Here is a 13,039-nt window from a genome sequence, read left to right as displayed (position 1 = left end):
ACTAAGAGCCTTTCAAACTAGACTTGACTTCACACAGTGCTAGTTATTATTTTCCTTTCAGCTCCTGATTCTCCACACTTCAGAATTAAACGGGTTCCCCTTAGAGAAGCTTGATCTCTTTATGTGAATGGTCAATAAGCATCTTGGCGCCCGTTTTGTGTGCTTGTGTGTGTGCTGGGGGGGGGGGGGGGGATAATTTCAACTCCAGTAAGTAGGTCTATCTCTCCCAGCAGCTCCTGTTTGTTTTTATTGTGTTGAATTCCAGCTGGTGCTGTAAAGAAATGGGTTACTGCTTCTTTTTCACAACCTGCCTCATTTTTCTCATGAAAAAAATGCCACTGTTTATGACTAATAAACAAAGGGAGAGCCTTGTCTTCATGCTCTCGACATGCTGCTCAGCTGTTTGAGTTATGGCTTGATTAAGTAACTCCAAAGGAAGCTCAGACATAGATGTGGAGACCAGCAAGCTGTGTTTCCAATTGGGGTGACAATTATTTTCTCATGTCATCTATGAAACATCTTACGGTGAAGCTCATTTTCAAACTTGATAGCTTTAGTTTTTTTTTTCACTGGTGTCCTGACAACTGAGAGGGGGAATGTTGTTTATTTTTTGTATTTTAACACCTATTAGATCCTGGCTAAGGAAGAACAAAATATAAAAATATAGTTTTATCTCATTCAGCGTTTGTTTTTTGCTAAAACAAGAGTTTGCTTCCTTTAAACAAAATTCTGTATACAGTACAAAAGAGAGGTGTGCACTGGAATGGCACCATCCCCCCCATCTCCCCTGTTAGCCCCTCCCTATTCTCATCTGAAATCCATGACTAATCCAGACGAGCCTGAGAGAACCACTATAACATTTGCTTGCACCATGTATTAATCCTCAACAGCTGGAACAGAGGGCGAAATCTGCTTTGCGTTTCTGAGTGCTTGCTATGAGCTCCCTAGAGGAAGGGCTAAAACATACGTTTCAGTCTTTGTTTTTAATCCTCAAACTTTGCATATGGTGAGGACAGTTGATGAGGCGGGTTCTTAGCCTGATATACGGTACAGACTGAGATATTCTGAGCCACTTGTGTTGCACAGCGAAGAATAGAATTTATGTTCAGATCATTTTCTCCTGGAAGGACTGTGGTTGTATTTCTTACCTAATATCAACTTAGCATATCCTCAAGAGAAAAAAAGAACTATTTGAGTTATGATGCAACTGCAGCTGTAAATTGTCCTAGAGAAATAATATACCTATAATTCATTTACTCTTGATTTATTGCAACAAGCAGTTGTGGTAGATTTCTTTTTTTTATTCTAAAGGGCCATAACAATACATTTACACCAGGTTTATACAGCTGGGAACTTAACTGAAGAAATTCAAGTGACGTACAGTACCTTGCTCAGAAGTTCAGGACCCCATAACTTCCCATCTACGTTTCCACACTGCTATCCGCTGTTAAACTGAATGACTCTTTTGACGGCTCTTTCGCAAAAGAAAGTTTGTACTCTAGGTGTTCTTCACCAATATTATACATTAAGTGCAAGCTTAAAAATGTACTAAAAATGAAGGATAATTGAGAACAAGTGACTTATTAGCATAATTCATCTGTGATCCATCTGCTTGAATGCATTTTTTGATAAGATGAATAGAAGGCTTTCTTGAAACAGATGTCACATCAATTAAGGCTATTCTTGAATGGAGCAGTAAAACACTATAGAAATTAACAATCTTGAAGAGCAGCCTGTGGATCCTTATAGTCCATTATTTTCTGTTTTCTAAAATGTTCCACAGTGTCTTTGGATTCAGGTAGAATATTCATTGTCATCTTTATCATCGGAGCATTTCTGATGTATGTGCTCATGTGAGTCCAGTTTCTTGTCTTTCTTTCTGCCCGGTGCTGGGAGTCTGGAGCTTTTCCTTATTTAATTCACTCATTAAACACTTCCTCTTCTCGCTTCTGCTCTGCATGTCTTGTATCCTGTGTTGCTATGATCTCTGAAGCTTATCCAGACACTGAATGTCTCCAAGGTTTGTTGTATATCCCCCCAATGTGACATCACCTTTGTAGTACCTGTTGTTTCCAACAGACGTTTGCTGTCATAGATTAAGATTTTCTTCCAAGATAAGAATGAACAATTATTCTCTACTCAACCCAGGACTTTATTCCTACTCTGTTTTACCACTGTCTAGATGCCAGGATTTGAAACGGGTAATCATTCAAGCGTTCTGCTTTGCATCTCTCTCATGCCACTTCTGACACTTATCAACTCAGGCCGGAATGATGTGATGTTAGCCTGGTTATGCTAGAGATTTACCACCAAATCCCTGGGCTCTGAATTTAACTCCCTAAATCCATTGCGGTCAGAACTGGTGTTAATTCCAGAATTTCTCAAGATGTCTCAATCCACATCATATGTACAGTACTTATCCATTTTATCATATTATCCATGCAAATGCTTAACATCTTCACTGCCTCTTAGCAAAGCATACCTCAGATATAGACCTCTAAATTGTTTTGTTTGATGATTATCACATGATACTGCAAACTGCTTGGGTCTTCACTACATTAGGCAGTAAAAGACGCAGACACTAAACCAATTAAAGATGAAGGACGACTTTATGCTTTGCTGTACCAAAAAAATAAATGCTTGGAATTTTTGCACAAGATATAGCTAATCCATTATGCTTGCAATAGCTGTAAGGTATTATCAAGTAGGAGTGATCTTATCTGTGCAGTGCAATTGTTCAAGTAAGATAAGTGCCTTTTTTCTTCTCTGTTCCAAATTAGATATCAGCTCATTAATGGAAATCAATCAATCAATCAAGGTTTATTTATCAATGCACAAACAGTACAGCATACAGTGGTATTGTAGGCAGTGAAATGGTTTATTTCAGTTTTGCAAACTTTCAGTGTTTCTTTTGTGCTTCAGTGCTGTGATATATCCCTCACTATCATTTTGTCTTTAGTAGGTACTCTATATGTGATTTTCTCTGTGCATTTTCTGTCTTGTGACATTTATTTTAAAAAGTCTAATTGTCTTCTCCTTGCCTGTCATCTCTAGTCTACATTCTAAATCTTTGATGTAATAATGCTTGTTTATTATGATGTGTTACTAGAGCACAAAACAATAACTTTAATATCAAATGCAGAGAAAGTTACACTCACCTTTGAAATGAGATAGGATATAAATGGTAGTAGTACTGCCAATAATGATAGCAGTGCAAGCACAGTCCCAGGTTTTAACTCGTCTGTGCAGCTGTCCATAAAGAAGGGCCTGCATTTGAAAGCTACCAATTTCTACTGTGTCAGCCTCTCCTGTCAGCTCTCAAAATCACAGGTCACCCAGAAGTCAGGGGTTGTAGCCACTTGACAATAGCATGCCAGTAAGAACATTGCAAGCCAATTAGTTTAACGTCCCACTAATACCTATTAAATTCATATTGTGGCAGTACCATGGCTCCAGTACCGTTATTAACAATAATGACCTTTAACAAATACATCACATGGGATTGTGTCTCCAGCAGGACAATATCAGTAGGCCGTTGAATGGACTTTAACTTTCATGGTTTGGATTAAATCACAGCCTGTTCTACATTCAGCTGCTGACAAGGCTGTTTCATTGTCAGAAATCATGTGCTCATGCAAAAGGGCAGCCAGCCCCAGTCTCTAAGCTTTTTACATTGGGACCTAATTAGTCTTATCTAACAAGAACAAAACCTCACCAAACATAATTCTAAAAATACTTTATTTAACTTCTCCTGTGTCATTTCCTGTTGTTTTTTTTAGCAGTCATTTTATACAACAAAAAGATAATATGACAATTGACGTTTGTCACAACATGGCAGAAGACGGACGAGTACTTGGAAAATGTTATCTTCATGAATCCGCTTCCTGTCAACATCTAATGTTTATTTTTTGTGAGTGATGGAGTACATAAAAGAGTTTCCTGCTGTGAAACAAAACAATATACTAATTTCTGCTAAATATTTTTCTCACACAGTATTATTAGAACTATTTTTCAAATGCAATGTTATTGTTCCTAGAATACTACTGAAATGGAAAAATAAAAATTCTGTAGCTCTGGTTATGCATTCAATCAATCAGTTGACTAAATCTCAGGTATCAGTCACTGCAACATACTATGATCAAGCTACAGTTTTTGAACAGTATGAGGTATATTACCAGTGTTTATCGAGTTCTTTTCTTACTGTTATGGCTGTATTAGTTCAGTACTAGGCGCAGAAGTGCTGTAACTATGCTTCCTGGAGATAGTGGGAAAGGGAGAGATTCCACGGCCAGTGTGGAATAGTGCATTTTGGGCTGGGAATGTACACTTCCTGTCACAGCTACAGAGAGGGCAGGTACAGTGTATAATGAACACTGTCAAGGCACCATCTGGGATAAACAGAGTAATTTATTTGATTAACTCTGGATTTAAATCTTAAGACATCTTGAATTATTTTTTAAAAATGCACTTTTTCTTGATTTCGTTATCTCATTACCTGAGAAAACCTTCAATAACCTCCCCATTCAGAAGAGTACAATGCTAGGTGGGAGCCGTGGTAGCTCAGATGGCAAGGGCGTCTAGCTCCTGACCGGAGGGTCCCGGGTTCAATCCCGGTTAGGGGCAAGCGATGTAGCTTGCTCTAATTCCTTCCAGATGGCTCCCAGGTCTACTCAGCCTGCTTTCCAAATGAGGTTACTCCTTCCGGGGGTAATAGGACAGCCGGAGCGTAATGCTGACCACATCACCTCCACTTCTGATGTTGGATAGTCAAGAAAAATGGGGGCCCTTGGGCCCCCATTCCCCAATGGGCCCCTTTGGCCTGAAAAGGGACCTACCTACAGTGCTAGGTGAGCTGGGATTGTGAAATGTAGGAAGAAAAAGACTGAGTCTCCCATATATGTTGATATATTTTTTTTCTTCATAGTTTTCTCTATTCAATAGATTTATGTAGTGTCATTAGTCATTAGTAAGTTTACAGAGATACCATGTCGAATACTAGTTTCTTATACTCCAATATGTGGTGCTCTTTGAGTCTCTTGTCCTGGCACAAAATTTCTTTCTATCATTAACATGGTCACATACCTTTGAATGTCCCTGTCCTTGTAGTGTAAAATTCAAAAGTTTGCTCAAGTTGGGTTTAGAGGCTCTTTGAACTAACGTCTTACATTTCAGGGGTTGAGATTCAGTTAGACCCATTTCTGTTTCCCAATCAGTAGTGAGAAATTGTAAGTGTGTGTGTGTGGGGGTATATTTCCAGTTGCTTGACAATGAGAAGTCACCTCTGCATCACTGCACTGTAATGCTTCTCCCTCCTTCCCTCCGTGCTGTAGTACTGTGAAGAGAACAAGCTCAACAGAGCGCGTTGGGACTCTGGCACGGAGAGAGAGCACTGGGGAGTCCAAAAGCAGCCGTACCCGTGCCGGATCCACCAGCAGCAACTCCAGCGGAAAGAAGAACAGTGAAAGGTAGAGAGGAAGGGAGGGAGGGGTCTGATGGGAACTGGTGTCTGGCTGACCGGGTAAAATCCATGGCATATCCACTGTGCCTCCTCAGGCTAGAACTCCCCCTGGTTGCCTGAACGTTAAGTGGACTGAGACAACATAAGACACCGGTCAAAGGGGTTACTCCCTGTTGGTCCTTACTGGTCCTCATACATTATATACTGTAAAACTGGGTGGGCTAGAGCAACTATGCTCTATGTTGCAGGGTGATACGTGATATGGCCAGCAGCCATATCACCCTGCAACTCACAACTGGCAACCCACTGAAGCTAAGCAGGTGTGAGCCTGGTCAGTACCTGGATGGGAGACCTCCTGGGAAAAACGAAGGTTGCTGCTGGAAGATATGTTAGTGGGGCCAGCAGGGGGCACTCACCCTGTGGTCCACGTGGGTCCCAATGCCCCCGTATAGTGATGGGGACATTATACTGTAAACAGGTGCCATCCTTCGAATGAGACGTTAAACCGAGGTCCTGACTCTCTGTGGTCATTAAAAATCCCAGGGCGTTTCTCGAAAAGAGTAGGCGTTTAACAAATACCAATATACATTTAGATATATTTATACCTGTTATCTGTGTATAATGCTACATTATTGCATGTGATTTGATGTTGGAAACCCTTCAACTCATTGGAAAATGACATTCTTTTTGGAAAAGGTGCATTAATAAAATCCTTAATACTGTATATTGCACTTTGTCGTAAATCTTCTGACCTGCTCACGGATGTTTTTACCTTGTCACAGCAAACCGAAGGAGCCGGTGTTCAGTGCAGGTAAGGATGTTATTGTTTTGTAATGTACTGTGATGTCTCATTTGCTGTAGTGGCTGGTTCCATTCATGAAAGCAAAAGCACACTCAATTTGCTCATCAGTTCTGTTGCCATTTTTCATGGCCATCTGTTTTCCTGCTGTTTATTTTCACTAGGAAGCCTATAAGGAGTCTATTGCTGATAATTTAATGTTTATGCAAGAATTCATCAAAAGTAGCATCCATTAGGCGGCATTTAATGTTATCGATTAGAGATTAAATAAATATGTGCTAAATTGGAAATCATGCTGTTTTAAGCTGTTGAACATATGGCCTGTGTTTCAGAAGAGCCTACATAATCTGCCATGTTTTTATAATTTAATTTCTCATTTCGTGCAGCATTTCATTTCATTGATTTTATTTTGTGTGGATGCAGTATTAGTATGGTATAAAATAAAACAAAGGCACACCTTTATATATTATTTATATAGTATATATAATTATATATACCTTTTTAAATTGATGGATACATTCATGCACTTTAGTTTTATATCAAGTAATGGATTTGTAACAGGGGAAGCTAAATTAGAATTGTTGGCTCATGATAGTCTGCCTGTGGTCTGCTCTGTTTGGGCAACAACAAATACCCACCAGCTTGGTTCTATAATGACAGTGTAGGTGGTATGAGATTGTGTCAGGAAAAAATAAAGCAAATAAACTTAAAAACCACCCATTTTTTTAAAATAAAATTTTAATGGAAAGACATCTCTCGTACTGTTAGGATATAAAACACACACCTTTACATTCCTGTGGTGTCAGTGTTTGATCCTCTCTTTATCTGTGAAAAGTCTTTTAAAATTCTTATCTTTTTATCATTCTCTTTCCTTTGTCTTTGCTCATCCTTTGCTGTCTTGTTGAAAGAAGTGAGAGGAGGGCACTAAGGCACTGAAACAGGAGATCCGAGTTTGCCTTGATATTCTGATGGCAGATTTCTTGTTGCAGAGACTCGGGCAGGAGAACAAAGCAGATGAATAATGTAGGGAGACATTAACGGAGGTGTAATGTATGCGCTGTTTGTGGAATTGTTAGACCTCTCAGTCCTGCTCTTGTAAAGGGGTTACAGTTAATAGAGACGACCAAAGAAGTCAGATGGGAATGAAGTCTTTGCGTTCCATCATGCATTCCATGTGAGTGAATGTGGTGGAACTTGTTAGTCTGGTTGGCACAGAGTCATAGTTAGTGATCACTTGGAGTTATGGGGTTGCTTGAAGAGAATTCTCTTCTCATCTCTAGCTGCCTAGAAGGAACATTGAAATACAGGTTACTGTAATGGGTTTAACAAAGTACTAGGTAAGCATGAGTGCATTCCTCTTGCACATCTTCACTTCCTCATTCTGTCTCTGTCTCTATAACCCCAAGGGATGCGACGGGTGACACACTGCAAAGGTAGGCCTCGTTTCTCAACCCCATCCAGCTTTTGAAACGTTGCCCTTTGCTGGGGCAAGTGGCCTTTGCAATTTGGCAAAAAGCCCTTCTAACGCCTCACCTCCCAGCCTCGTCCTGCAGAACAGGGTGGAGAATGGCTATCTGATCAGGATCAACTCTAAAACAAATTTCAAACTTTTGAAAATGTTCCCATGGGCATTAGGCCCCTTTGAATTTTAGAAAGATCTTACTGATTTGGAAAAATCAGTAGATGCATACTTAAAATACAACGGTTCTGGAAGTAGGTTGGGACTGGAAGTACGGGGGAGACTGACTAATGAACCTGCCCAGTCTCCCTGGATTTTGTGAGTCACGGGTATGATGCACAGTATTGTGCTAGGCACATGGTTGTGTGTGAAAGTAACCTCTTTCCCCACGTTTCCCCAGTTCCCCACTGCGGACTAATGTTTGGTTTTCTCTAACACCCACTCACACTTTAATGTACTTGTTTTTGTCCTCTGTTATTGCATTAGTTTGATACTGTAGTTGCATAGTGCTTTTCAACTAGATTTATTAGTCCTCTATAAAAAGCTCCTTTGTATTTCTACAATTACAATAGCACCCCTACAAAGCATTGATATTTTCTTGATGCTGCTCAATTTAATTACTTCACTAAAAAGCAGTATTTCATGTTGCTTAATGCTATTTTTAAGCCATTATTATTTACATCAAAACAATTTGTTTTCATTGGAGGAAAAACAAACTAGGCTGTATATTTAGCATTTAAGTATAATCTTATTCTTTTGATAGTGGTTCTCATCATGTTGTTTTTCTAGACTGAACAGAAGGTTGTTTTGGGTTCGCCACTTATTCTCAATTAGTTTTCACTTTGAATAATAAATACACAAGAACATCAGAAAGTTCACAGAGGAGATTAGAGCAGGCAGCTCATCTAACTTGGCTGATATAGCACGTCTCTGTCCTGAAAGTCAGCTGTTAGTTTAAATTTGTATCAGAGGCATATGTAAAAAGTAAGCAAAAAGAAGGAGAAAATAACAGGGTTAAATATTAAAATACTTTCTGAAATCTGGGGTCAATGTGGGGGCATGTTCTTCTATTATAAACTCTTGCCTGAGATAGGTTTGATTTGGTACCAAACGTTTTTGCACAATATATTTTTCTAAAACAAGGGTTAGGCCCAGGCAAAACAAGGTGGATTATATACAGCCTGCCCAGTGTCTCTCCTCCCTGTATCCAGGGCTCTAATCCGGTTAGAGACCAAAATATACTGCTGACAAATCACCACTTCACAATTTCGCCCAGCTCTGACTAAATAAGTATAGTATTCTAAGCTATGCACGTCTAGAAAACCGTTTATGTGGTCAGAATAACAGAATTAACATACAATTTTAGAGCAGAACAATTTGTTAGGATTATTTGTTGCCTCCAGTATTTTATAAAGTAAATTTGAAACCTAGGCAAAAGCCTTTGGGTTGTATGTATTTGTACATAGTTACACAAGTACGTTTATATTATTACCACTACAGTATTTTTGTCACTTGGGTGTTAAGCCTGTACGCACAATGAAGCAGACCTTTGAAATAACCTGGGGTTTTTTGCATCACATTGGTGATAGATAGCTTGTCCCGTTCTTGTGTATGTAGACTTCCTTTGTCTGTCCGCCTATAGTGTCATTTTTGAATAGTAGTTAAAGCCTTTATGAAGGTTTGTTGCTGTAAATAGAAATTCATTTTTTTAGTTTCTTATTCTTGTTACATTTCCTTTTACTTTTGTTTACCATGCTTCTTTCAATGGCTTACCATACCTCTTCATGCTTTATGGTTAATTCATTCCTGTGTACTGCACTTTAATGCTACAGTATATTATATATTACTATGCCAAAGTACACATTTACAAGGGAGATTATATTAGCAGTAAATATGTTGTCTTTGTTTTTTTTAAGGTGTTGTTTGCTATCATATTGACTCGTAACTGCTCTGTATCAATTCTGCCCTGCCCTCTCCACTCCCCACCTCCCCATCCCTTTCCAACTTGACCACTTTACCTAGTAACTGTACAGATATTTCTGAGCCACCCGCAAAAAAGGATTGGATCTTCTGAGGCCCAGTCCCCGATCACAGGGGTGCTGACTACCCAGCCCAAGTGCATGACCCCTGATTTGGGGACCACATCTGAACAATCCTCAGTCAAAACTGGAGTTCGGAAGGCCCCATCTTTCATACTACCCTTCCCAAAGAGCCCCAGCCAGACAGTGCTTGAAATGTCTCGCTCTCCCAGCTTTAAAAGCCCTCTCAAATCTCCTAGCCAGTATTTCCAGATTTGCTACTAGCTATAGTTTCTTAATCAAAATGGAAGAAATTATTTTTAAAAGAAGTGTCTGTGTTATTGTAACAGTTATTAATGAAAAAATAAATGTAAAGATTTTGTCAACATTTTTCCACCTTTTTGTTTGACTTTTTTTTAATTTATCTCTTTGCAAAGCTTTTCTGTGTCCTGCTGTTCTGATGGCTGTGCACCATTTTGTGGGTTTTATTTTTGCTCTTTTTGGCTTCAACATCTTAAGCATCTGTTTTTTTTTCTTGTCTTGTATTCATTCTAGTCTTTCAACTGCATGATTCACATTTAAACATTGTCAAGCTAGCTAACAAGACAAACTGCTTTCTATTCAGTGCCCTGTCAACAGCTGCATGTTCTAAGACTGTATTTTAAATGGCTAATAAAATTAATTAAAAGCCCGCATTCCTGTGTCTATTGAACCATCATTTCTTCTTCACATTTCATTATTTACTACTCTTCTTGTACGCCCTGCTTGCTTACTGATTAAAAGAGCAGATCAGCCTTTTGAAGCTCTCTGTCCTTTTATAGAGGAAGGGTATGTGAAAATGTATTTGAGAGGGCGTCCCGTTACCATGTACATGCCTAAAGACCAAGTGGAATCCTATAGCCTGGAAGCAAAATCGGATCTGCCGGCCAAGAAGCTCAAACTGGACTGGGTGTATCCTTTTGTGTTGAAAAAACACATCTGTAAACTTGCTTTTTTCTGCAACACTTTGATTTAACTCAAGTCTGAGAGCAACTCAGATGCAGGTTTTAATTGAATAGGATGCGTCTGAGTTCATAACTGAGAGGTAGTTAGATCCGTTGTTATAAAATTTAAGCAAGCACGAATTTCCTTGTTTTATTTACAAACAATAAAAGTCACCGGATACCAGATTTCTAATTTGCCATTGGTGTCGATTTCATTTTAATCTGTTTTTAAATAACATAGTATAATTGCTTTGTTTTTCCCAACTGCTACAGTGGGGAAATAAAAACAAATTACTGTTGTTTCTGCAAAATTAGAGAACACTGAAGAGAATGTTCTTTTCATTTTTTCTAAAGCCATGGTCACTGATTCTTTAAGATTATAGTAATAAGTTATGTTGTTTATAGGTTATTGTAATCCTTCTGTTAATGAAACATATAATTTGGTAAATAAAAGTGAAATACAGCTTGGTAATTCAGTACTTGCTTAAAATGTTTGGTTAACAGCACAGAGTGCACTGCTTGTATATTCAATGGGTATGGTGTTTTTTAGATGAGAAAATCCTTTAGGAAACAAAAATAAAAATGAGGTTCATTTCCTGCACTTAATTTTCTTCAGAAACAAACAACTATCCTTCTCCACATCAGCATTTGATTTTACTGGTGAGACAGAAGGCTGAGTCATTGTCTCTTCCAGTAGGCGCTCAGCTAGACTGGTACCGAGTGTGACTATTGTAGGTCATAATTTATAGAGAGACAAAGTCTTGCTTTTTTTCCTGTTGACTTGGAAAAACAGTATCGGTTTCATCTGAAGGTGCTTTTCATCACAAATAAGAAGCAGAGGAATCTCTTTTCCAGTTTTATCCATCCATCCTTTTTCAGGAATCACATTATCCTTAGTTGAGATGAGCTGGTGCCCAAACTGGTGGGTTCAGTTTCATACTCAAGTTTATAAAAAGGATTGATAGTGTGAGACATGAGTGAGAAAGACAAGATTAGCAGCACTTGCATTTTGTGGGTAGTACTTTTTGCAATTTCACATTATGCCACTTACACCTCTGTACAAGTTGTCAGTGCAGATGTTATCCCTGGCTCACTAAGAGAACTCATCTTTTATGGGAGGACAAAAACTAATTTAAAGGTTTCTGGGGACATGTCAAATTGTGAGCTGTTACCCAATTAGAATTTGATGAAAGCATACTACACTGAGTGAGTGAAATTTTGTTCTCACACAGAAGCACTTGATTTTCTTTTTTGAGTGAAGAAAGAAAGGCAATAAACCAGTAATTGAAATCTCAATACCCCAGTTTGCTAAGAAAGTTTAGAGGAATCGCATAACCTGTAAAGTTGAAACACGGCACTGAAATGGTTTCTGTATTCCCTTACAAAAACTTGTCTTGAATAACCTATAGTGTGCACTTAATTTTTAACATGGCTTCTTTATTTTTCTGTTTATCCTGCTTTTTACTAGAGAACTACATGGTTGCCTTCCATAACAGATACATGCCGCTGGCCTTAATGATTCTATGACTGCTCTAGCAATTCATCCCAGGAAATACAATGCTTATTAACTTGAGTGGAAATATTAACTGCTATTCCTTTTGAGCTAAGTGTAGCTTTTTAGCCCTTTTCAGGATTTAATATGTACGGTAGCATAATGTGCTCTATGACCTATTTCTTAGTTCTACTTTTTAAAACTGTACATACTGTACAGTACCACCTGTATTATGCTGCATTTGTACTACTATGTTGCTTGGTTTTGCTTCTTGACAAAGCTGCAGTTATGGATACAGGGGTCGAGACTGTCGCTCCAACCTGTATCTCCTCCCCACTGGTGAGACGGTCTACTTTATTGCCTCTGTGGTGGTGCTTTACAATGTGGAGGAGCAGCTCCAGAGACACTACACGGGGCACACCGATGATGTCAAGTGGTAAGGCCTGGAAGAATGTGTCATTTCCATTTTAATGTAGGTCTCTTGCCTATTATTCTTTGACTCATTTAGAAGAGTTTTATTCATAGCCATGTTTAATTGTTTTTGGGAAGTATGATACTTTAATTATGGCAGGTGACATTCTTGCATCTTCAAAGAGAGCTGACAGCAGTTAATCATACCAAAGAATGAACATTTCATTTTGCTAACAAGAAAAGGTTGGATGTCATGATCACATTCTTATTTGGAGTAAATGTATTGTCTGTCTTGACAATGAATATCATCACTTCAGTCTGGGAATACAAAATGCAGATACGACAAAAGGTTTTTCAGTTGATGACATTTCACGGCAGGGTACTGAAATTCAGGTTACTGTATTTTTAAGGTTCACTTT

The 13,039-nt window shown here is 38.7% G+C and overlaps 1 protein-coding gene across 10 annotated transcripts in view; it reads left to right on the top strand.

Annotated features, from left to right (window-relative positions):
• Positions 1–13,039, top strand: part of eml1 (EMAP like 1) — a 76,009-nt gene that overhangs the window by 48,185 nt on the left and 14,785 nt on the right. For 7 of the 10 annotated variants that reach the window (XR_011190223.1, XM_015339255.2, XM_015339252.2 and 4 more), the window contains 5 exons: positions 5,331–5,465; positions 6,241–6,269; positions 7,664–7,690; positions 10,556–10,685; positions 12,496–12,645. Coding sequence is in view for 9 of the 10 variants with exons in the window: in XM_015339255.2 (XP_015194741.1) it covers positions 5,331–5,465; positions 6,241–6,269; positions 7,664–7,690; positions 10,556–10,685; positions 12,496–12,645 (471 nt within the window). In the remaining variant the exon portion in view is untranslated. The remainder of the gene's footprint in view (positions 1–5,330; positions 5,466–6,240; positions 6,270–7,663; positions 7,691–10,555; positions 10,686–12,495; positions 12,646–13,039) is intronic. The other 3 variants (XM_015339254.2, XM_015339251.2, XM_006643057.3) reach the window with 1 other exon arrangement.

This window comes from Lepisosteus oculatus, chromosome 8, assembly GCF_040954835.1.
Source record: "Lepisosteus oculatus isolate fLepOcu1 chromosome 8, fLepOcu1.hap2, whole genome shotgun sequence".
Taxonomy (NCBI): Eukaryota; Metazoa; Chordata; class Actinopteri; order Semionotiformes; family Lepisosteidae; genus Lepisosteus; species Lepisosteus oculatus.
Note: the sequence above shows the minus strand (reverse complement) of the source record. Positions and strands in the feature narration are given on the sequence as shown.